This window comes from Electrophorus electricus, chromosome 16, assembly GCF_041902795.1.
Source record: "Electrophorus electricus isolate QZ-2024a chromosome 16, ASM4190279v1, whole genome shotgun sequence".
In the NCBI taxonomy this organism is placed as follows: Eukaryota; Metazoa; Chordata; class Actinopteri; order Gymnotiformes; family Gymnotidae; genus Electrophorus; species Electrophorus electricus.
In genome coordinates, this window is record NC_137512.1 from 8,223,458 (window position 1) to 8,246,900 (window position 23,443).

Genomic DNA, 23,443 nt, shown 5'->3' on the forward strand with positions numbered 1-23,443 from the left:
TTGAAATGTTCCATTTAGCTGAATGGTTTTGTATGAGAGGAACTTCTAAAGCCCTACATCCGCTTTAGGTACTATATCTACTTTTGCTGACATCATTACCAGTTGCCAAAGGGGAACTTGGCTTGAAGGTTTAAAAGTTTAGTTGGTATGAAAGGTTTCACAGATGCATTAACCAGTTCTACCAAATAACTGCCTCTTCATTTCATTTTCAAAGTAGTTAAAAAATTATGACCAGTGTGGCACAACAAGTACTGTTGTTATGTTTGACATAGTGAAATAACATTTTTAAGATTCAGAGCATAAGGTTGCATTGTGTTGCCAATCAGTGTTCAATTATGTTTAAAACTACACTGTTACAACAAATGTAGCAAAGAAAAACTAATGTCACATGGTAAAACATTCATTAAGGATAGTTGAAAATTCAAAAGAAGCAGTTTCTATCAGATTTATCTTGGTGAAACTGAAACTTCAGAGGGCCTCACCACAAGAGAAACCCCCATACGTGGATATGAGAAACAGGCACAGTGTAAGTTATGCATGTAGAACAGTGGGTTAGGTTCCTCCTAAGATACAAATTGATTTTCCAATTAAATGATGTAATGCCAGGGCAAAATAAGGTGATGTTTCAAAAGCTGTTTCCTCAGTAGAGGAAATAGTATTATCATCAATCCACATACTTGGCGAGAAAGGAAGTTGAACTGTGGAAACTGTCTTTTTGAATCTTTTGTGGAGTTAGCACCGGAGTTGTGCAAAAGTGGCTCCATGCTATTACTGGTTGCTACTGCAATTACCATTGCACACATTAGTCTACACATCGCAGACAAACACACAGAACCCAACATCCATCAAGTTGTTTATAACTAGCCACAAGGAGACATTCAGACCCAGGGAAATCCTCAGGTAGTCTATGACAGACACCTTGCATAAACACACCTTTTTCACAGAATTAATGGAAGGAGCTCTGAGGAACATGACCAGATGCAAATGAAAAGAGGCAATGTCAAGATTTTCAAAGAATGAAAACTTTTACCTGAAAGAATACCAGTGATGATCCATCAAGCAAGACTTATAAAATATATAAATAAGAGAGTGTATATGCTCAATTATACATTTTTGTAACACATTTCAAAGTAGAATAAAGTATCCTTCGTGGTACTAATGCCTGCATATTATAGTTTCAGTGTGTAGCTGAAAAGTGCAGAATCTGACTGGCCCCCAGACCCCACACATGTATAGAACATCTGCCTCATAGCATTATACACTTTGGTGTTTTGTCATGTATTTAGAGTGATTTTTGTGTGTAGACACAACCTCTTCGGAATAATACTCTGTGAAACCAACTCTTTGTTTCCTTAATTTCAAGATTTTGTTTTTTAACCATGTTCGATACAGCAGATGTGAAAAAAAGAAATCTAACCTTCAATCAGAAAGAAAGTAAATAAGAGAAAAACAGCTCCTCTTCAAGAAACAGAATGTAACAATTACTAGTTAAATATACCAATGAACAAAATCTAATTGAAGCTTTAACTTATAGATTTGTTTAATCAGTAAATTAATTCTTTACACTAATCAATTAAGTCTTTACAAACTATTAAATATTCTTGTATGACATTTGCCTTCTATTAAAACAAGGAAGGTCAAAAACCACAAAAAACATGAGTCAAAAGTCTGCAAGTGGTTGTTGAAATGTACGAGTTAAATCCTATGAAACTGACTAAGTCTGAAAATCCTCACTCAAGGAAAAAAAAAGAAAAGAAAGAAAGAATGTGTTTAATGGCACCATGAACCTGCTTTGGAAAAAACAAATATGCATTTTGCTGTCACATACACTGGGATTATGTCTAAGGGTTGGATAATTATATATGGTATTTGAGATTCCAAGTCCCCAGCAATCTTCAGGCTAAAAGCTGTCTTTGCCAAAGGGAAGCATCATGTACATTCATCAAACCACAGTTGTGTTAGGAGAGAAATAAGGCTCACTCAGCATGGGGTAAAAATAACGTACTTCATCTGTATATTAAATACAAGTTAATTTAGATTACATCAATTCATTTTATTTTCTTTTAATAATAGTTTCCACATTTGTGAACTAAATGATTATTGTGCAAGATTTCCATACTTTAAAACCAGCCCAAAAACAAAACTATATGTAGGTAGGTGCAAAAGAAGCGCATGGGTTAGTTGTCAACCCTGAAATACTAAACTTAAACAAAAATTTTAAATATATTTCAGAACATTCATAATGTACATAAGTCATGTATGTACTTTTCACACTTTACAGCCCAAGCACTCGTAATTCCTGCACTAGTTCTCTTATTTTCATTGGCAGCGTTTTTGTGGTTGTTGTCGTCTGCCATCCTTTTGGTCAAATGGTTATTCTTCATCACATTTGTTGTGCATCTGCCTATGCACTACCCTTCTAGGAGTTGTTCAGTGAATACTTCAGCCCTCTACAATTCTCTTAAGCAAAGTTCCAAGCCCACCTTTGGCAACTTGCAAGGGGGTCTTCTCCTCCTTATTCTCAATGTAGATGCTGGCACCATGTTCAACTAAGAGTTTTGCAGCCTCTACCCGCTCTTCATCACATGCCAGATGACTGAAATTGAGATACAGGATTAGTGTAGAAAAAAAGGAAAGAACAAAAATGATTTAAGGAAAAACATAATGGCACTCACAGAGGTGTGTTTCCCTCTGAGTCTTGAATATTGGTAGAAGCACTCTGTTTAAGAAGTAGTTGAATAAGATGGTAGTTGCCCTTTGCTGATGCCCTGTGAAGGGGTGTAGATGCTAATTTATCTGTAGCATTAGGGTCTGCACCATTTTCCAACAAAAGCAGGGCTATCTGTTAAAAATGTTACAAATGTGTAAACAAATGAATCAGCATAATACATTTTAAACTTAAAAAAAAAAAGTTAAATAGCCAAGAGTACATAAAATTCTATAGCCTTCATGAACAGAATAGCAAAATACAACAATAAAACAGAAAAAAGGTTGGCTACCTCATATCGGTCCTTTGATGCTGCATAATGCAAGGGGGTGCAGCCGTTTTGGTTCACTGAATTCAGTTGTGCCCCTTTGGATATTAATGATCTCACAATTTCTTCTCTTCCTGCAGAAGCTGCAATATGTAGAGGAGTCCAGGAGGCCTGTAGTTATAAGTGAAATATGTAAATTAACACCTCCATGACAAACTACAGTGACTGCATATTACATTAGTTACACATAAGGGAACATGATGACTCACGTCATCTTTAAGATTCACTTCAACTCCGATATCCAGAAGAAACTGAGCAATATTCGCATGTCCAGCTGAACAAGCCCAATGCAGAGCAGTCCTATGATCCTACACGAAACGGTAAGCAGTATGATAAGAAAACCAGTCTGATATTTTTAAGAAGTCACTAGCAAATGACAAATTCGGCTGACTAGCTAACTAGCTACTTTACGCTAATCACTGCAAGGTTAACTTGTTCATTAAGATTTGTTGCACACACCTGGTCTGTTTTTGTTGCGAGAGTTTTATCAGATAAAATACATTTTTTAAGTTGTTCAAATTTGCCAGTGTAGGCTAAGTTGCAGATCTCTAAATTCGACACAGAGCCTTCCATCACAACTGCATGCAAACGCATCAGTTGCTCCTTGTTCTTAGTTTAGACAACGGATGAGGAATTGAGAGCATCCGGTGTGTAAATATTACATTTCAAAGTTATAGTCCGATGAAACACTTAAAACCTTTATTTTTCAGTGTTCACCAGTGCAGAAAATACATATAAATACAATGGAGACCATTCAAAAGTTCTAATAGGTTGGTACACTTTAAGACCGTCAATAATTACTTTAGCTCCGACACAGGGGAACTAGGTATGTAGTGCACAAGACTACACCGACAACATTTTCAAAAGCACAGATTTGAGTTTTCGCATCTGAAGAACGCATACGCTGGTTAAATTAGCAGAGTAAGAAATATCAACAATTCCATATAACGATAGTTACAAAAGATTACTCAAACCGGTACTTGTTTTGCTTCAGTGGTATTGTGTCCTCGGCCAGAGGAGGATTCCTCTCAAGGTTTCTTCCTCATGCTCTAGGGAGTTTTTCTTTGCTACTGTCAGCCTTGGCTTGCTCACTGGGGGCTTGGACTTGGACACTTGTAAAGCTGCTTTATGACAACATCTGTTGTAAAAGGCGCTATATAAATACATTTTATTTTGACATTTTAATGTCTGATGCTGTCTAGCTAGGTAGTTGGGGCAAAAGGAGCTCAGTTAATCTTAAATGTTGGGTAACTAGCTATGTTAGCTAACTAGTTAGTTAGCTACTAACAACGAGATATTGAATAGTCTGTGTTTAAAACTGATACTCTGGTTTCTTTTTAAACCAAACCAACAGGAATAATTTACAGGCAGGAAAACACGCGGACAAGTTCATTAACGGCGAGAATCGTTAGCTAGCTAGCTAACATGGCTTCAACAGTTGTAAGCTTCTATATCCATTTTCCACTCATTTTAACCAAGATGGCTAGCTAAAAACGGTATGTTTATACCACTAAACTATGACCCCCTATACATCTTTAATAGGATTTCAGAACTCACGTGGATCAGTCATGCAGATACTCAGAGGAATTTATCAATATTTACTATGACTGCATGGACAAAAAAAGAAGAGTATGTATGTTACACATTTCAGTTAAAGTGTGGTTGTCATGCATTATAATCGGCTATAAGATGTTAAATGGTTCCGAGTTTCAGAATCTGACGAGGCTGTATCTGGATAAAGCAACACTTGTGTGGAATGGCAATGCTTTTTCTGGACAAGATGCCCTTGCAAACTTTTTCGAATCTCTTCCATCCAGTGAATTTCAAGTGCACACGCTTGATTGCCAGCCTGTACACGGTAAGCGATGTTTATGACGCAGCATGTTGTTAACCGCTTGAAATAAACTAATTGAAAATAACCCTTTCACCAGATTATTTGTGCAACCATGAGTGTTTAGAGGTTGGTTAATGTTTTTATTTCCTTGAACAGAACAAGCAACTCAAGGGCAGACAACGTTGCTGGTAGTTACTGCTGGCACGGTGAAATTTGATGGGAACAAACAGAGATATTTCAACCAAAATTTCCTATTAACTGCTCAGCCATCCCCACACAGCGACCAGCCAGTATGGAAAATTGCAAGTGACTGTTTTCGCTTCCAAGATTGGGCAAACTGAATGATTTCTTTCTACCATACCCCACCCTGCATTTTCATTGAATACCTAGGATTCTTCAAAAAAGAGGTGGCTGAGAAACATTTAAGTCTTACCTCCAAGTATAATTCATTTTCATGCTGTAAATAAATGTTAAATAAATCACACAAAGGACTGACTACTGAGTAGAAAACAATTTATCACAATGTCTATTACATACAGTGGCTGTTCCACAAGAGAGAATAAATAAGAGCCTTATGACAAATTCTACAAGCAAATGGTTCCTTCAGCAAAGCATTCATTCTGTAGACTTTGTTTAGGACCCTGAGGATTGACCAAAAATATGAAATGCTTAATTTCATATCTTAATGTTCCAGAGATGAGAACACCAATCCCATTTCAAAATGCCAAACTTTGTGATGGTTGAATGGCTGTTAAATGCCACACCCGATTTAAATTAAATAAATAAAATAAAAATAAAATTGCAAACAATACACTTGCCCCATGAAATATTTGGTAGATATTTTGTTGTTTTTAAAATGAACCTGCACAATCTTTTTTAAAAAAAAAATGGGGGGGGAAAAACCCTGAAAACCAAATAACACCTGGTGCAAAAAAAAAAAAAAAAAAAAAAAGTAAACCAAATAAAAAAAGTGATTGAATAATACTAACAGGAACAAAAAAAACATTTGTCTAGAGAGTTCTGGTAAATGGGGGATAAATCATTGTCTGGATCAGAGTTAATATTCAGTATAGTATTGTGCTTGATAAATGCTGCCTAAATTAAAACTTGGACACAAACCTACAGTCAAAACTATTCTATGATCTGCAATACTGGCATTAGCCACAGGGCTGAAAGAAACCCTTCTCAGCCTAAGAAGGGTTTGGATTTTGTGGTTCCTCTTCATTTAGAATAGTCTTTTGCCTTCGTATTCCAAATGCAGTCACAAACTCTACTTCATTATCATCCTACAGTCAGTGCATAAACACCCAAATAATTTACAAAAATGTTAACAGTGATGTTATCCATTTACAGCAAAACGTGTGAACAAATAATTAGAATTCATACATAATTGATGAGTTGTGATCCATGACCTTAGGATGCATTATATGAATATTTTTGAGCATGTATAATTCCAAACATTAAAAGTAGACTACTGGCACTGACCAAGAGACCACTCTGAAGGCACAAAGAGATCACCATACATTGCTTGTCTTTGTAAAGAAGCCCAGCTTGGCAGTACAGTCACAGCCTCATCTCAATGATTGGTGCTTGCCTTCAAATTTCTTACAAACCAAACCATTAGAAATACTCATTTCAAATTGAAGCATTACAAAGATGCAAATACAAACAGTTCACATTGTTTACAAAAATAGGAACAGGTGAAGATGATGGCAGTTTAGCGCTGTTATATGGTTGAAATCCTTTCACATGTCAGGAGGTTCCTTTTTCTAACAGGTGAAAATAAGACACTATGTTGTTTAAGAGTGAATCTTGTCCGAGTCCCAGCTGTCACATGCGAAAAAGCTAAAATTCAACATTATTCTACAGCAATGGGACTTGAAAGCTGACGATTGACCTATAGAAGTTTGCTTACATTATCCACAGTATTGTGACCAATAATTTATGAACAAAACAGCACAGTAAATATTGAAGATGTGTGCATGTATGCTAGCTGTGTGGTCAAGACAGCAAAATGTTCCCAAACATTTCTACATATGCAACCTTTATGGAAGCATGTCATATTTACAACAGTGGTTCTATTTACGGCCATACATTCGTTCAATATCGTGGAGATAGTGGTTCTTCAGCTCCTTCCTCTTCAGTTTAAAAGCATCTGTGACCAGGCCAGTTTCAGGGGTCCATGGCTCTGGACTCAAGTGAACCTTTATTGGGATCTCAAAGCGCTGTAGTTTAACTACAATTGCACAAAATTTAAAATAGCATGAGTGCAAAAGGTATCAATACAAAAACCTCAGTAGAAATAGACAGACAGATTTTTACTATACTTTTAATCTGCTATTAAATGCACTATTTTGCTATACTTTTAATGGGCTAACCTTTGAATTACTATAAACTACCTCTAAAAAAATAATATACTGCATTTCATCTTTATTTGCATACCCATAAGTACTCCCAAAACAAAATAATTTCTTACTTGAAGTGGCTACTTCTTTAATCTCTCTCAAAACCTCAATCTCCATAACAGGGTGGTTACAGATCTCTTCCCACGTGCCAGTAATGCCTTTCTGATTGGCCAGAGCAGTCAGCTTTTTTTGGTTAGGTACCACAAAGCTGATGATGTAGTTCTGTTCACTGAAAAGAAAAAGAGAGGCGAGTCATGTATAAACTACTGTTTACTGTTGCTGAGTGTTCCTGGTTTCATCTGATTCTGATGATCAGATAAATGTACCTGTTTGCATATGCACAGATGTTGTCAATAAAGGAGCAGTTCTTCAGTGCTGACTCAACTTTGCCCAAAGATACATACTCTCCAGCCTGCAGCTTGACAAGATCCTTCTTACGATCTACATATTACAAAAAGATATACAAAGACAATTAATAAAACTTAAGTAAAAGACATTTTTTTTCATCTAAAAATTCTAAAAATGTGATTTGACATGGTTGCATTTCAGATAAGCAATTTCCATCTGTTGTTTTTTCATATAAGCAAGACATTTAATCTATTGTGATGGCCAGTTCAAAACACACACCCACAATCTGCAGACAGCCATCAGGGTGGATTTCTCCTACGTCTCCAGTACAGAACCAACGTTGTCCATTCTCATCCACAAAGAAATCATTACTGTTATTGTAGTCACTCCTAAAGTAGCCCATTGTCACATTGGGACCTCCAATTAGAATCTCGCCTCGTGGATGAGGCTTGTCCAGCTTTGTATAGCCACCTGTAGAACAGGAATTATATTTTGCTGTAGGCTTTTCAAAGGCATTTCTATTTACTGCCCTGCACACTCTAAAATGTATATAGCACTGTGTCTGCAGTGGCACTGAGAATGAGCTTAGGGGCTGAATGTAGTGCAGCACAATCCCACCAAACAGACCATATCTACTGACCTTCTGCCCAATCTCTGAGTTTTAGCTCACAGCAGATGAGAGGGGCTCCCACTCGTCCTGTGCTGTAGTCACTCACTGCAGGCCCAGATAACAGGAAACATGAGTACCATAAGCTAAAATGCATGTAACAACCTAGGAAAACAGCTGTGACGAGACCTGTAACTTAGACCTACCTAGTAAATGAATAAGTGAACGAATGAATAAAAATTTGTACTTAACCTTGCTAAATTAAAACCACAATCCAAACCAACAAATCCAAAATTTCATCTTTTTATACCCTTTCCTTTCCAGGCATGCGAGAGCTTTAATTAAAACCAAATTTGGAAATTTGTTCCGTCATGTGATGCTCTGTCACCCCTGGAACATTGAATGTGTAAATCTGCAGTAAGACTCTTGGAGTGAGTCATCTCCTAGAGCCTCCAGGGCTTACGTGGGCCCTATGGATCTCCTCACCCTCTGTGATTGTGCTTGCACCGCAGGTCTCGGTCAGGCCATAGCCCTGGCCCACAGGACAGCAGAAGCAGATGTTCATGAAGCGCTGTGTAACGGACGACAGTGGTGCCCCTCCAGACAGCATCATTCGTACATTTCCTCCCAGTAGGGCCTTCACCTTCTTAAACAGCCTATAGACATTAAGAATGAACACCATGAACCTGGATCCACTCCAAAATAACTAGATTATCAGATATACTACAGTTGTAAGGTATATTTTCTTTTCATTCTTACAGGTTGCAGAGAGGCGCATCATAGCCTTTCTTGATTTGTTCCAGCTTGTAGTTATAGGCTAGTTTAAACAGGGTCCTCTGTACACAGTCCATCTCTTGCACTTTGCTCATCACATTTTTATTGATGCGGTCCATTATCTCCTGGCGAGTAAAAAAAAAAAAAAGTTCAGGAAGGCAATGCAAGTGAGTGTAATAATGAAGTTACACCGATGGTAAATTTAGGGTGCAAAGTAGAACTTACAGGTACAGCTGCCATCAGAGTAGGCTTTAATACTGAGCAATCACCCTTACTGCCTTTTTTAATTTTAGTGGACTGCAGTGGAAAACACACAAATAATAAAGTAATAAATGTAAAAAAATTGTACAAATTGTGTTATTATTTTATCATTACTGGAAAAACCTAAAACCTTTCTTAAAATACAAGGAAAGTAAATAATTGAAAGTCAGATTCTTAATCTAATTATTTTGTTTGAGTTTCTAGTGTCAGCTTACCTGATCAGACAGTGTTTGTGGGGAAGAGTAGCCTATCTTGCAACCATACGTTACGCAAGAGATCTCAGCAGTCATCTCTAGCACATGAGCCAGAGGCAGATAAGCAATATATGTGTCCTTGGTGCTATTAAAAAACAAAACAAAACACAAGATCCAAGTGCTACAACAATCAACATTTAAACTAAGTTGTTTTTTGGGAATTTCAATGTCAGTATGTGCAAGGCCATTTAAGCACATGGCCTATACTCACCCCAAGCCTGGGATTCTCTCACACTGGCCTGTCATGCCTGCAATGAGGTTGCTATGGACAATTATCACCCCTTTTGGTTGGCCTGTGGAGCCACTGGTGTACATGATGACAGCAAGATCTGATGGTGTAGGTCTCACTATCTCCCTATTCACTGCAACACAACACACACATTGTTGTCTTCTCCAGTAACAGTAAGATGCCTGATTTACATTCACTTTAGCACAAATCACCATTGAAAGTGCATCAAACTTTCTGACGTGCACAATGTTTGTCTTAATATTAGTATATAAGAATGCTTAACATCACTGCTGATTGTAACTGATTCTTTGGAAAATGTGTGAAATGTGCACTTGAAACATTTGGTTTGTTGCTGAAATTTTACATACAATTTTCAGGCTTGGCTCCCAGCTCCTTTACAGACTGCATGCTGTGGATATGAATAGTCTCTGGGTAGCCTGCGGTGCTGATGCCCTTGTTGTCAACATAGATGATGTGCCTCAGATTGGGGATTTGAGGAAGTACGGTCTACACATGGAAAAAAACAAGTGCATTTTCTGTTGTGCAGGGCTCAAAACAGTCATTATTAATAGTGTATGATATGCCCAAAAATCACTTGTAGATGACAAACCTATCTAACATATGTGGAACAATGCCATGCTGGGTACAAAGTATTCAGATACAATACAAAGTATTCAGAGCCTTTTGAAAGAAGAGATACATCTTTACAATATTCTTACAGACTCTCTAGGCAGAGAACACTAACCTTTAACTTAGTTTCCAGAAGCTCCACACTAGTGACCAAGTGAGTCGCACCACACTCGTTAAGTCCAAAGGCTACCGCATCCTCTCCAAGAGTAGCGTAAAATGTGACCACTAAAACACCCACGTCAAGCATAGAAATGACCACATATAATTTGACATCAGTAAAGTCTGGACAGTTCAAAAATAAATATAGTACAAGGATACACTGAGCAACAGTGACACAATAACCCAGAGGTACCAGGCATTTTATCTGGATTCTGTAAATGTCTTGTAGCTACTATGTTTTTTTGTTTTTTTTTTAAAGAAGAAAAAATGGCTCCTTACACGGGAAATTGTGTCTGAAGCATGACTGAGCTGTGATCATCCATTCAGCTCGTGTCTCACAGAAAATGGCAATGGCATTTTTTGGCTGCTGGCCCAGTGCTGCCAGACCGCTGCCAAACAGATTCACTTCAACATCCAGCTCCTGATATGACATCCACTTGTAATCACCTAGAATCATCTACAAGGAAAAAAGGTCACTCATTATTCAAGCACATAAAATGGCTGCGAAACCACAGTTTTAAGTATGTTGAACCTATGGAGATGGTAAAGTAAAACAGCTATGCATTTTTACCAGTACAGGTGTAGTTGAATTAAGACATGCAAGTGTGAATTGCTAACGCTACCTTTTTAAACACCTTTCCACTAGGCTGGGTTTCATTTTCCTCACTCAGAATAGTTCTTGTTCCCAGACAGTGTGATTTCCCAAAGCACTGCACTGCATGACGAAAAAGTTTGTCTAGGGTGTCTAAACCTGGGAAGTCCATCGTGGCTAGGGTGTCAAAGTGGTCCACAGAGCGATAGGGTCCCTCTGCCTGACCATTTGTGGATCTGGCCTTGATCCGCTCCGCTAGGGCTTTCTTACCCTGAGCTCCAGTTAGGAAGTACCATGGTAAGAAACTCAAGGCTGAGTACAGCCACACCAGCATGTGAACTGGGAGCAGGATAATGGTGCTGAGGTCCATTTTCAGAGTCATGTTTTCTTGGGCTGAAGTGGGGACTGAGAGATGAAGGCTGCAGACCAGGCCTGAGTGACTCAAATCTTCTATAGCAGCTTGTATATCAGACCTCTTGTCAAAAGGTTACAGATTAGGTGGTACCTGACTTGCTCTTCTTCAGTGCATCACCTAAGGCTGACAGACATCAAGGGGACATATATCATTTAGGGTGAATGAACTAGACACAATTTACAGTACACACACACACACACACACACACACACACACACACACACACACACACACACACACACACACACACACACACGTGTGCCTGCTTAAAGATGTAATTCAAAGCAATGCACAAACACTGGGCAGATCAAGTCGTGCACTACCAAAAAGACAGCAGCATCATTACACTACGACAAAAGCTGCAGATTGTTCTTAGAACAGGACAAAAAGCTGCAGACTGTTCTGAGTAGAGGACAATCTCAATAATCAGACACGATGACACAGACAGTATCACAAGGGAGACCTGATATTTTGAACTATTGTGAACTTGTTCCCAGTACTACCTTTTCAGAAAGTTTTGAAGGTTGTCTAATTAAATAGACATTTTGGCTCTCCACCTTGATGTGATGAAGCACTTCTGCTTAGAGAGGTGGATTCTTTTCACCACTATGTGGACATGCAACATACGTAGCAAGTAAAACTAAAAAAGCACAAATATTTCTCAACTCATGAACCAAGCTTGTGCCAAGTTATTATACAATTCCAGTACTTAAAACTCTCTGAAAAAAAATCCTTCAAAACATACTGGCACAAACCAACAGATTTGAACATTTTCATATTTTGTATAGAACAATGGAAACACAATGTACTGTGCTTTAATACTAAAATACTTCTTGAAACATTCCATTTCTCTGCAAACCTTGTGTACAACTTCACTGCAAATTTGACTACCTCTACATCTTTTACTACAATACACTGCAATTACTCCCTGGAATCTCATTAGTGTGTATGTGCATGTTTATTTAGCTACATTTTCTGTAGGATCAGCTCTGCTGTCTAGAGGTTACTCTAGGTCTTACTGCAGTTTGAACTGACCCATTGATAAGAGTTCAGAATCACTATATTCTGCTGACAGCAGTTAGTTATTCATTCTATGCACATGACATCACTGGTCATTTCAACAACTATGTTCATGACTTACGTAGTCATCTAACCTGTTCCGGAACATTATACTGACGTAAAGGGGCCATGACCCTACATGTTTGCCTCATATCAATAGCTTTTTATTCTACATCACAAATGTGTTCAAATAAAAATACATAAACTTACAAAAATAAATAAATAAAATTAACATGTAAAATGGTAACTGAATACACCGTCCAGCCTGTATTAAGCAATCAACCAAAGCCAATTACGATAACTATATCGGTACAAAGAGCTATAGTATATACAAGATACACATCATCATCCATCACTTCAGATAGGTTAGAGAAACGTATCGTGCTCATATTAGGACACTGATAAATTTAAACAAATGATCATTCACGAATGATGCTATGAAGGTAGCATACGGCATTCTCTCTTCATGATAAGCTGTGGATTCCTGTCCTAACGCTCGAAGTGACAGCCAGTGGCATCAAGCCCACCCCACACACTGCTCAAACCCTCAGATACTCCAGGTGCTCGCATAGTTTACGATAGTTAGTTAAGAGTCTGAACTGAATCCACGCATGAAGCAGGCATTCACCATGGAAAAGTATCCCCGACTACTGACGCTCTAGATTACTCACTTTAACACGTGCTAAAATTCCCCCCCACGTCAACGAAATATCTGTCCATCTGATATATGACTAAAATATTTGCATCAAATAGCTTCCTTTCAGAGGCTGATTAATACGTTATGACCATTAAAAAATATCAATTTAGGAATTTATATTATATATATATATATATATATATATATATATATATATATATATATATATATATATATATATTTATATATATAATTCCTAAATTGATATTTTTTAATGTTTATATATACATATATAAAATTCGAGAGTTCAACGGCAAAGTAACATCCTCCGTGAGCACTAATATGACTTGAACAGAGGAAGTATTTTTCCGGATATTGCCTTACATCAAGGTCGCCTGGTTTTAGCTGGAGAACGTACCGGTGCCGCTACTATTAGCTGATCAAATATCAGTAAAATACTACCGTAAATCACGCTGATAGAGACTTCTAACAACGCCTGACTGAAAACGTTCATGGCGATCTCCTGATGTCAGCAGCAAATCGTGAACCACCACAGCATCATCACGAGGTGTCAGGACATGCTTTCCGTATCCCACCCTTCAGATGGGTAATTTCGTATTCAGGTACACGATAGACTTAACCACTGTATTATTTTTATACCAGTACATAGCAAAATCCAGATCACAATTTTTTATGGTGATATAGCTAAATATACAGTGAAATTCTAGCCGGTGAACATCCTTGGTAGATGGTTAGCCAATATTAACGCTAGACGTCTTAACCCAATTCAACCATCATGACAAGCGCACGGTTGCCTTAATATTTTAAATAAAGCTGATACCTACCTTTTGTTATTAAGCATTGGGCTAATAAACGTATTCTATTAGGTTGGAGATTGATATCCACCTTTTCTATAGAGCCACTTAAATTGTTTAAAATGTCTTCTTACCTTGAGTAACTAAAGCAACCGTGCCGGGCACCCTTATTCTACTATAAAGAATGACCGAGAGTTACCTCATCGCATCACAGAGAATCCGGAAAATTGCGTCATCTGACTCCATATTTTTCAGCCAATGAGCGCCAAGAAAGCATCGCAGTTCCGTATGGCCTTCCCAATTTGCTTTAATTTGAACTGTTTCACATACATGACAGAATTTTAGATTTGTTAAACAATCCAAATGTAACCCCTCCCCAAATTAATTTTCCTTAGATAAATCTCGATATAATGCTGGTAAAGATATTAAAGAGTTTTGGGTATTTCTTATTCTAAAATATTTGTCATTGCCAGCCAACACTGTCTATGCCATCCCAGAGGATGCCTGCATCAGTAACACTACTTTCCCTAGACATATCACACATGCCTCGAAAATATAAAGAAAATGACTACCAATCAAAGACACTTCTGTCAGTGTTTGTTTATTAACTGATATTTGCATGTAAAAAAAAATGCTGTTAATAAGATTTGTTGCTTTTTTGCTTACATGAATGTACTACAAAGCAAGGGTGTATGGGTAAGCCACATGGTCTGGAAATCTATTAGTCACTTTTTGCCTTCAGCCATGATGATATGGTAGCCAAACTTTGTTTTCACCGGAGGATCTGTGTATACAGGCTTATCCATGGAGCTGATGGGTAGTGCAAATGCAGCATCTTGAAATGGTCCCACCATTGATCCTCGGGTCATCCATCCAAGATCACCCTATCAACATTAAAGTAAATATTTTTTCAACTGTGGTTTTGGCAGGTTTACAGAACTCACATCATATTAGATATTTATATGATCCAGCATCAAATCATACCAGCATTAAATCATATTCCAACAAGATATTTTTAATTGCACATTACATATTTACACAGGGGTTCTGTAAACAAGCTCCAGCAAATTGTAGATATCTAGTCAAGTAACAAAGAAAAATAAACATGCTTTTAGCATTACAGCTTACAGTTTAGATTAACATCCACACCACTATTAATTAATAACCGAATAAAACTTCAAAAGGCGAAATATGCTTCAAATAAATGTCAAAAATAAAATAAAAATATAAAAAAGCTGCAAGCTTGTTAATAATTATAAACCATTTCATTTAAGCATTTATATCACTATAAATAAAATGTTCAAATTAGAAACTTTATTTTACAATTTGTCAACTCATTTAATGATTCACAGCACAAATATTTCTCACAATTCTGCATACAACAAAATAGGTGTGATTATGCCATTTACAGGTGAAGACAAAGAACTAAGACATCTTCACTAAAGGTGTCCCACTAGTTGTAGAAGCAAATAGCATTTTCCCTGATTGAAAACACCCGATTTGACCCTTTATGAATAAAATCAATTTTATTTATAAAGCTATTCAAGCTTTTGAGCTACTGATTTAATATTTGCCATATAAAAGAGTCTCTTACTCCTTGTCTAGCTTTGTCTTCACTGTACTGGGCTGCCACTTCACTAAAGCGCACTCCAGCCTTCAGCTTCTCCATAGCCTCCATGCACTTCCCATGTTTTTCACAAAGAATATGACGCACCTGGAAAATGTAAAATCAAAGTATCATCATTAATTGAAGTGTCACATTTGACCTAACTTTAAATGGCATTGAATGAATATTGTACATTTCAGACCAGATCCACCAAATGAGCTGTTTTAGTTGTTACCTTCCCATGATGGTATCAGCCAGTAGTATCAGAACTAGCGCTGTCAAAATTGACCAAAAACAACATCCCTTCTAAAAAAAAAAAAAAACAACAACTCCCCACATAGGTGGTTTGAATCATTTGAATATACATTTTTGCACAATATATGCATAAAAGGGCAAATCAATACAGCAAGAGAAATCACTTTGTTTAGATACATTTTTCAACATAAACCTTTTATTATTTCCTTTACAAGAAAACAGGAAATAATAATCAAACCTCTGCACTGCATAAAGTTTCCATCTAGCCTTCAGTATCAAATGTTACACCTGAGTTACTCCCATCCATAATGCAGTTCATTCTGTGGCACCTGAGAGGCCCAAGCGAGAACTTGCAAGGCAGACAGCCACAGTAGTGCTGCTGGGGATAAAAGAGGGGGCTGCTTAGCCACTATGGATCTCATTGCTCTCTGCCAAAAAATGATGCTTTACTCAGTGAACTGAAACACACTCAATTTGTGACGCTGTTGTCCTGTTGCTTCATGTATTCATCTGGGTTTGTGACGCTGATATGGGTGGAATGCAACGTCTCAGAAAGCCCTCAAGACTGTGGTCACCCTCTGGCCCTCCCTTGTCGTTATACTCTTATAGATAAACCTGCTGGAGCTGCATGCTGATCCCTGGCACATGTTTATGGACTGTTCATTTGCTGCTCATCTTTACAGATCTAACTACATCTGCATGTTACTGCTGAGATGATACTAACCAATGGATTAGGCGTGCTCATTGGTGACAACCGCCACTACCCTCACACAAATTCCAACAAATACACTCAAATAAAATCATAGCCTATGTCTTGTGCAACTGTGGTGGGTGGTATACATTTGACAGATTGGCATTTCAAGCATCTGTTAGTGTTCATCTTAGCACTAAAACAGGCAAAACAAGTGGCCTCAGTGACTCTCAATAAGACAAACTATAAAACAGTTAACAACAGCTAACCCTTTAGCCTAGTTTACCTTTACTGCAGTACCTCCTTTCTGAGCTTTCTCCTTCTTGTCCGCGTCTCCACTGCTTGAGGCACCGGCTCCTGCTAAAATAACTTACCTTTACTAACCTACCTCATTAAAACAAAAGACCAGCTACATGTTTTACGTGTTTGAAAAATATCTAAATTTGAAATATGACTGGTAAAAGCGGATAAATAGCTAGCAAGTTAAAATGGCTAGTTAGCTAGCTCACAAAGCTCAACATGTTCACGTTGCTTATGTAGCCACCTAGCAATTATCTTATTAGCCAGCTAGCTTGCTCTTTATTATATTGACAGTGGCAAATGAGGCAGAGCTGTTCTTTGTTGCTAACTGCCTTACGATTTATCGCACTTTACCTTTTGCACCTTTGCCACCCTTTCCTTTTGGCGGCATTTCTGTCACACCAACAACTGGGTTTGTTAGCTAGTAGTCGATGCGTTGATTCAAGAGAAAGGTTAGCCGCAGTGGCTAGCTAACCTTTCTCTTAAATCAGCGCACCGACTACTATTCACTACCGAGGGTGGCCAAATCCCCCTGTTAATAGTTCCTTTTAGGGACTCTTGAATAGTTATTATGATCACTTAATCTCTTTTCCATAGGAAAACACGACTTATGCATCAGGCTTTCATGCTAAAATTTTATCACTGCTTTTGCCAGTGACAATACAATAGGTTACAAAACATGTTTGGATTTTAGCTTAGCGTCCCTGCTACAGGATGTTGCCATGGAAATACCTTGCAAAAGACCAAAACAAATCGTCGATGAATATGTCAGTAGCAATTTATCCTAACTAGCCTATTTAACGGTTAGAAAAATTAAAGGTTAGCTAACCTAGCTTGCTAGTTTCAGATCACTAAACTACACTATTCGTAAACAGAAGCAACGTTAACGTGGGTCTTTAATAATAACCTAACCTAAGAGCATGTTGGCTAAAATATAGCAAGCCATCTTAATTTGTTTGCATATTTACCTTGCGCTTCTATTACCTCGCTATCTTATTTAACCTAAAGGTTTTATTATTGTTGTTATTGCTATTTTTCTCCACGAATTTGAAGAAGTTTAGGGACAGTTCGTAAAGTACCAGGCAAGAAATGTATCACTTAGTTAATATGCCTAGGTAATCAAACTGACATTACTGTACAATACATTTGTATTAAATAGCTAACTGGGTTGATTAGAAAGCTAGTTTTTAAATTAAAACAGCAACCATAGCTAGTTAGTTAGCGTTACTTTTACGCGAGACAAAAGATATGGAAAAATACGACCAAATTCTTACACTTGGAAGAGGTGGAGCAGGTGTCGTCTTGCTCATGAGACATAAAGATACAAAGAAAGTGTATGCTGTGAAAAGAATACAGGTTGACAACTCTCAGAAAACCAAGACCAAAGAGGCTGTATTGCAAGAGGCTGAAATTCTGAGGAGTCTCAGACACCCCCATATTGTGACATGGGGTGACACCTTTGTTGATTCAACAAATGGGTACGTCTGCATTGCTATGGATTACTGTGATGGTGGAACACTGGATGACCAGATTAAAGAGAGGAAGGCAGAGGAATATTTCTCAGAGCTTTTGATTATGAATTGGTTTGTTCAGATTGTCATGGCAGTCAATTATATCCACTCTGCAAGAATTCTTCACAGAGACATTAAACCTTCCAATGTGTTGTTAACCAAGAGGGGTATGATTAAGTTGGGAGATTTTGGAATATCAAAGATAATGAACCACACTCTGGATATGGCTTCCACCTGTGTAGGAACACCCAGGTACCTAAGCCCTGAACTGTGCCAGGATGTTCCGTATAGTACCAAATCTGACATATGGGCCCTTGGCTGCTTGCTGTATGAACTGTGTGCACTCAAACCAGCGTTTGTTGCTAAAAATCTGCTGAGCTTATTTTACAAGATTATAAAGGGGCAATATAGCCAGTTGCCTGAACTGTACTCAGATAACCTTCACACTTTGATCGACAAAATGCTATGTATGGTTCCTGAGAGCAGACCAAATGCTAGCAGCATTCTGAGCATTTCCTATGTGCAGAAACATCTGGACCAGTTCATTCAGCATCAGGAGACTGAACTGACAAAGGTTAATTCTGAACTCAAACCTCTGGCAAAAGACTTTGCATCTACTGAAGATGCAACATTAACCTGGAAGGACACTGTTGTTCATATGGAAATGCACACTCCTCATGAAGCCCCAAATATGGAAGATGGTGGTGAAATACCTGTTATTGTCAAGGAGGAGATGGTCCATGGTAGAACTGAGTCTGATTACTCGGAAGATTTTGATGAAAATGACAGCATGTCATCTGTTGAAGACATTTCAAGGAATGTTGACCATATGATTCCTGAGGAGCCACATGGTAAGAAATGAAGAAGTGATTTATAAATTTCTCATGTTTCTCATGTTGAGTTCTGTATCAACTCATATATTATTACAGAGCAATGGTGCCAAGGTAACTAAATAATATACCAGAGGCAAATAATGCTAGAGACCTAATCATGCTGAAAGCAGATTTCACATTGAAACCTTGTATACTGTGTGGTAGATGTTGCAATTATCTCTGATGATGTGGACACAGCTGAGTACCCAGATGACTTTGAGGAGCCTGACGAGGATGAGTTGGCTGAAGTGGTGAACTGTGCCAGAAATGCCATGGAGTTAACCTCAGAAGGTTCCCTTGAGCTGAAAGATGCTGGTGGTCTGTTGGTTACTGTGAGAACTCTGAGGGAGAAGTATATTGGTCAGTACAAATTTTTGTTTTTTGTGGAACACAGTCGATTTGTACTTTAAATAAGTCTGTCAGTACTTATTACAAAGTAGGTTTTGTAATCTTTAAACTTGTGGTTTACAGCCAGTTATTTTTTTTTAATCAAACAACTGTGCAGTAAGAGTGTTACTTCTCATGGTTTACTTTTCAGAGGATGTTGGGCCCTTATTTTATGAGGAGATCAGTGGGCATTTTCTGAATGGCCTGAAGCCAGAGGACTTGCAACCCCAGTTCCAGCACATGGTAGGGACAGATCATCTGGAGACCTGCTATCTTATATTCAATATTGACCAAGAGACTACATGTTGAGCATCCAGCATTTTTAGTGACTTTAAAATGAGTAAATATTGAATTCTCTTTCAAGGGTCATGGCAGTAAAGTGCTAGATACCATTGACTATCATTGACCATACTATTGACTGCTTAGTCCATGCATAAAAATACGTTTAAAGCTTTTAATTAGGCCATTAAGTATTTTAATTGCTTAAACAAAAACAGTGGACTCAAATTAACTTTCTTCTGCTTAAATAAGTTGGATGTTATGCCCCATCAGTTCATGAACAGATGTAGGTCTTAATGGTATTTTTACTGTTTGAAGTCAATCATGCTGAAATGTTGATTTTTTTCCAGAAGAGATTTAGAAACCAGTCCTATATTCTTTTAGCAAAAGATATCAATAACCTTTTGGAAAACAGACAAAAAGTCTAATTTATTTTGTTGTATTGATTTAATGTTTGATTGTTTTATTTTTTATTTATGTGATGTGCAGTGTTTTAGTGTGGTGTGTTTTTACAAATAAACACATTACTTATATAGCTTGTCATTTGTTAGGGTGACCTCATTTGTATATTAATGTTCTTATAATATATTTGCTCTAAACATTTTTCAGAAATGTAGGAATACTTAAAGTTTAAAAGTCCTAATTCTGTTGAATTACATGTGCTGCATGTGCATGATTTATGTTTTATAATTTAAGGATAATCATGTGACTGTAGATGTTTAGGGTGATTATATGTGGTTTTGCAGGACTGTCTAGTGAGCTAGCCTAGAAGAGGCAGTTCCACTCACTGACTGGCCGGGTGGCTTTGTTGAAACATGCAATGCACGAGAGATCTCAGCACATCAGTGCAGTGGTTGGCAGACAAGATAAAAATATCTTGTTACCTATGAACAGCAATCATTGTTCCCTCATTAATAACGTAATTAGGCTTGTAGTTAGGTATGTAGATTATATCCAATAATGATTTAAAAAAAACTATTGTTAACTGATTGCTTTGTTGAAGATAAAAACGTTCAAGCTTATTGGCTTGTAATGTGGGTTTTTTGTGATAATGCTAATGTTTAGCTATTGATGTGTTCTACTTTGTTCAGAGTCCTTTTAATAAATATATATGTGCTTTGCCCAGTGTGAAAATAATAAAGTTTCACTGTTCAGGACTTCCAAACATTAGCTGTAACATGATTAATCTATCAGAGTTTAACATTATGTCAGTGATTTGTTAGATACTGCAGACAAGTGCTTCAGGAGAAAAAACGTAAGTATAAGTATCTTATTCTCTTTAAGGCAATATTAGGGTCCTTTTCATATGGATCTTCCCATTGCTAAAATATGCATAAACATTTGATAGCTCTCTATTCAAAACACTACATTATGTAACCAATAGATGGCAGTCTGTAGTCAGAAGAAGAAGTGGAAAGGAGGCTGTTTTTGTTTGTGTCTGTGATTTTGCTGTTTGTGTTGCTTTCATTTTTCATTATGTATTTAATTTTACTACTTTCATTATGTGGCGTGATGCTGATGACTACTGTTGTTATTACTATGGTACTGATGATGATCATTTAAAAAAGTTGATATTTTGCTAGGCACTTACCATTAGAGAATGGTTATGTAAAGAATGTTTTTTGTTTTGTTTTTTGTTTTGTTTTTTTAACTTGAATTAAAGTAAAAAGGTCACAGTGACTTTGAATTATTACAGTGCAAATCATTACAGTATCATTCACAACTTGTGAATGCTACATTTGGTCATTACAGTGTCATTCACAATGTCTGAACACTGCATTTGGTAAGTGACAGTAAACATTAGCATTTGACAGCTGCTGAAATATGATTTTGGTATAAGCCACTTTAGAGCTCATAGCAACTCCATCACCATTTGAATACTGTATATCCTACAAAAACATGCCAGATGTCTAGTCATGTCTTCCCCATTGAGCTCAAATATAGAGCAGAAATGAGAACACATTCTTGTAAAATTGTGAATTGATGGGCAACAGCTGCATATCTGCTCCACATATGTTCCTTTCTCCTAACCAGATTTCCCTCTGAAAGGGGAAATGTGCCATGCATGTATGCTGTCCATTGCCTTTCATTCAAACAGCCTGATTCTAGGATTAATGAATCCTAATAGATAGATAGATAGATAGATAGATAGATAGATAGACAGACAGACAAACAGATAGATAAAAAACTTCACTGATCCCAAAGGAAATTGCAGTGTTACAGTAGTAAGACATAAATGCACATGAACAGAGATATATTAAGCAAACATAAGGGATATAGGATAAATAAGGTTATTTAGAAAAAGAGCAATATATCTACGTAAATATCTGTGTATGCGTACATGAGAATTTGCATGACATTTGCATGAGCAGCATTAACATTGCACTAGATGACATGTGGTAGTTTAATTCACAATGAATACTGTAAATACTATAAGGAGCAGCAGTACTTGTGGTCTAAAGTGCATAATGAAAGTCACATCAGTAGCAGGTTACGGAATATAATACAGTACAGTGGTCAATGAATAATGTATATTTTTTAACTGTAGAGTGTCATAGTGTGTGATTCAGCACCATTCAGATAGCAGGAGGTCAGTAATGTCCCTTCAGCAAGGAGATTAATAGTATGTACTAATAGTATGTTTTATAGCCAGAAGATGAAGTGAATTGTACATTTAACATTGAGGAACTAATATTCTATTTCATCCTCTGACATGAAGCTTTGGAGGAACAACGAACTATGAATGAAAATGATGGCATGGTGTATCTAGTAGCAAGTGCTTCTTTCCAATACAAATAGCAGCAATTTATGTAAGAAGGGGTAGAAGTAGCCAAGCACTGTGTTCTCTTGATAACAGACTAGAAACACTAGGCGTGTGTGTAATTGGCATTCCTCTAAATGCTTTCTCATTATGGTGCCATGTGGATATGCGATACTGCAGGGGCTTTCCAACAGTGCATTACCAGTTCACTCAGAAAATGCCTTCCGCAATGCATTTTTAATTTCACCATGGCCATTAATATATTTTCTAATCACTATAACTGTCCACATGGTGGAGCATGTTCTGAACTACAGTTGGGACATGCAAAATCCCAGCAGGCCCTAAGGTTTTGATTATCAGATTAACTTCTTACAGAAAAGCTCAGTTGTTCAGAAAGCATGGAAAGGAACTCGGTATGTTATTTCAAAAGCTTAGTTTGTCATGTTACTGCTAAATCCAGTCAGTATTTGAGAACTGAAGAGAACAGAATGCTCTAGGGGCCTAGATAAAGTCCTATGGAACTAATATAAAAATATGCACTTCACTTGAACTGAACAGGAGTGGGTTGTGACTATAGACAAAAACAACTTATCCAATGAAAAATTCAAACACAATCTCCTGTAGCATAGCTCTTTTCTTCAGGTTACAGTCTCAGGGGATGAAAATGTAGAAAGATCAGGCAAGAACTGGTTCAGGACAGGGCTTTTAAAAATCAGCCTTTAGTCTG

At 37.4% G+C, this 23,443-nt stretch overlaps 5 protein-coding genes across 11 annotated transcripts; 2 read left to right on the forward strand and 3 right to left on the reverse strand.

The window, feature by feature from the left end:
* Positions 1-1,343: 1,343 nt before the first annotated feature.
* psmd10 (proteasome 26S subunit, non-ATPase 10) lies at positions 1,344-3,675 on the reverse strand. The gene is made up of 5 exons (XM_027017552.3): positions 3,495-3,675; positions 3,245-3,343; positions 3,000-3,146; positions 2,676-2,842; positions 1,344-2,596 (listed from the first exon to the last, which is right to left on the reverse strand). The coding sequence occupies exons 1-5, from the start codon at positions 3,627-3,629 to the stop codon at positions 2,443-2,445; spliced, it is 702 nt and encodes a 233-aa protein (XP_026873353.1). The 5' UTR covers positions 3,630-3,675; the 3' UTR covers positions 1,344-2,442.
* A 179-nt stretch (positions 3,676-3,854) lies between these two features.
* Positions 3,855-5,364, forward strand: nxt2 (nuclear transport factor 2-like export factor 2). Its single transcript, XM_027017574.3, has 5 exons — positions 3,855-3,956; positions 4,390-4,475; positions 4,578-4,664; positions 4,749-4,893; positions 5,026-5,364. Exons 2-5 carry the CDS (start codon positions 4,461-4,463, stop codon positions 5,208-5,210), a joined length of 432 nt encoding a protein of 143 aa, XP_026873375.1. The 5' UTR covers positions 3,855-3,956; positions 4,390-4,460; the 3' UTR covers positions 5,211-5,364.
* A 343-nt stretch (positions 5,365-5,707) lies between these two features.
* On the reverse strand, positions 5,708-14,253 carry acsl4a (acyl-CoA synthetase long chain family member 4a). 3 transcript variants are annotated; one of them, XM_027016873.3, is made up of 15 exons: positions 14,189-14,253; positions 11,160-11,666; positions 10,816-10,993; positions 10,493-10,602; positions 10,116-10,254; positions 9,730-9,880; positions 9,480-9,603; positions 9,229-9,300; positions 8,989-9,128; positions 8,716-8,885; positions 8,263-8,337; positions 7,902-8,093; positions 7,601-7,715; positions 7,346-7,503; positions 5,708-7,105 (listed from the first exon to the last, which is right to left on the reverse strand). In XM_027016873.3, exons 2-15 carry the CDS (start codon positions 11,508-11,510, stop codon positions 6,948-6,950), a joined length of 2,133 nt encoding a protein of 710 aa, XP_026872674.3. In that variant the 5' UTR covers positions 11,511-11,666; positions 14,189-14,253; the 3' UTR covers positions 5,708-6,947. The 3 variants fall into 3 exon arrangements, with proteins under 3 accessions (XP_026872674.3, XP_026872684.3, XP_081554956.1); XM_027016883.3 differs by having other exon boundaries at positions 14,085-14,219; XM_081698830.1 differs by lacking the exon at positions 14,189-14,253 and adding an exon at positions 13,702-14,060.
* Positions 14,254-14,639: 386 nt separating this feature from the next.
* pin4 (protein (peptidylprolyl cis/trans isomerase) NIMA-interacting, 4 (parvulin)) lies at positions 14,640-18,293 on the reverse strand. 3 transcript variants are annotated; one of them, XM_027016924.3, is made up of 4 exons: positions 18,181-18,293; positions 16,893-16,966; positions 15,649-15,768; positions 14,640-14,938 (listed from the first exon to the last, which is right to left on the reverse strand). In XM_027016924.3, exons 1-4 carry the CDS (start codon positions 18,221-18,223, stop codon positions 14,780-14,782), a joined length of 396 nt encoding a protein of 131 aa, XP_026872725.2. In that variant the 5' UTR covers positions 18,224-18,293; the 3' UTR covers positions 14,640-14,779. The 3 variants fall into 3 exon arrangements, with proteins under 3 accessions (XP_026872725.2, XP_026872731.2, XP_026872740.2); XM_027016930.3 differs by lacking the exon at positions 18,181-18,293 and adding an exon at positions 17,261-17,419; XM_027016939.3 differs by lacking the exon at positions 18,181-18,293 and adding an exon at positions 17,261-17,418 and having other exon boundaries at positions 16,893-16,963.
* On the forward strand, positions 17,552-21,634 carry nek12 (NIMA-related kinase 12). 3 transcript variants are annotated; one of them, XM_027016911.3, is made up of 4 exons: positions 17,552-19,268; positions 19,455-19,649; positions 19,828-19,919; positions 20,702-21,634. In XM_027016911.3, exons 1-4 carry the CDS (start codon positions 18,155-18,157, stop codon positions 20,717-20,719), a joined length of 1,419 nt encoding a protein of 472 aa, XP_026872712.3. In that variant the 5' UTR covers positions 17,552-18,154; the 3' UTR covers positions 20,720-21,634. The 3 variants fall into 3 exon arrangements, with proteins under 3 accessions (XP_026872712.3, XP_026872697.2, XP_026872705.2); XM_027016896.3 differs by having other exon boundaries at positions 19,828-21,634; XM_027016904.3 differs by having other exon boundaries at positions 19,488-19,649; positions 19,828-21,634.
* Positions 21,635-23,443: the final 1,809 nt, after the last annotated feature.

Coding starts and splice junctions, on each gene's coding strand:
- nek12 (XM_027016896.3), top strand. CDS start 18,155: ATGGAAAAATACGACCAAATTCTTACACTTGGAAGAGGTGGAGCAGGT. Junction 19,269..19,454: donor GATTCCTGAGGAGCCACATG/GTAAGAAATGAA, acceptor ACTGTGTGGTAG/ATGTTGCAATTATCTCTGAT. Junction 19,650..19,827: donor TCTGAGGGAGAAGTATATTG/GTCAGTACAAAT, acceptor TTTACTTTTCAG/AGGATGTTGGGCCCTTATTT.
- nxt2 (XM_027017574.3), top strand. Junction 4,665..4,748: donor GCATGGACAAAAAAAGAAGA/GTATGTATGTTA, acceptor TCCGAGTTTCAG/AATCTGACGAGGCTGTATCT. Junction 4,894..5,025: donor TGATTGCCAGCCTGTACACG/GTAAGCGATGTT, acceptor TTCCTTGAACAG/AACAAGCAACTCAAGGGCAG.
- pin4 (XM_027016924.3), bottom strand. CDS start 18,223: ATGTCTCATGAGCAAGACGACACCTGCTCCACCTCTTCCAAGT. Junction 16,967..18,180: donor CTGCTCCACCTCTTCCAAGT/GTAAGAATTTGG, acceptor AAGTTATTTTAG/CAGGAGCCGGTGCCTCAAGC. Junction 15,769..16,892: donor AAGGAGGTACTGCAGTAAAG/GTAAACTAGGCT, acceptor TACATTTTCCAG/GTGCGTCATATTCTTTGTGA.
- acsl4a (XM_027016873.3), bottom strand. CDS start 11,510: ATGACTCTGAAAATGGACCTCAGCACCATTATCCTGCTCCCAGTTCAC. Junction 10,994..11,159: donor GTGGAAAGGTGTTTAAAAAG/GTAGCGTTAGCA, acceptor TTTTCCTTGTAG/ATGATTCTAGGTGATTACAA. Junction 7,504..7,600: donor ATCTGTGCATATGCAAACAG/GTACATTTATCT, acceptor TTTTCTTTTCAG/TGAACAGAACTACATCATCA.
- psmd10 (XM_027017552.3), bottom strand. CDS start 3,629: ATGCGTTTGCATGCAGTTGTGATGGAAGGCTCTGTGTCGAATTTAGAG. Junction 3,344..3,494: donor TCGCAACAAAAACAGACCAG/GTGTGTGCAACA, acceptor CGTTTCGTGTAG/GATCATAGGACTGCTCTGCA. Junction 2,843..2,999: donor CATCAAAGGACCGATATGAG/GTAGCCAACCTT, acceptor CATTTTTAACAG/ATAGCCCTGCTTTTGTTGGA.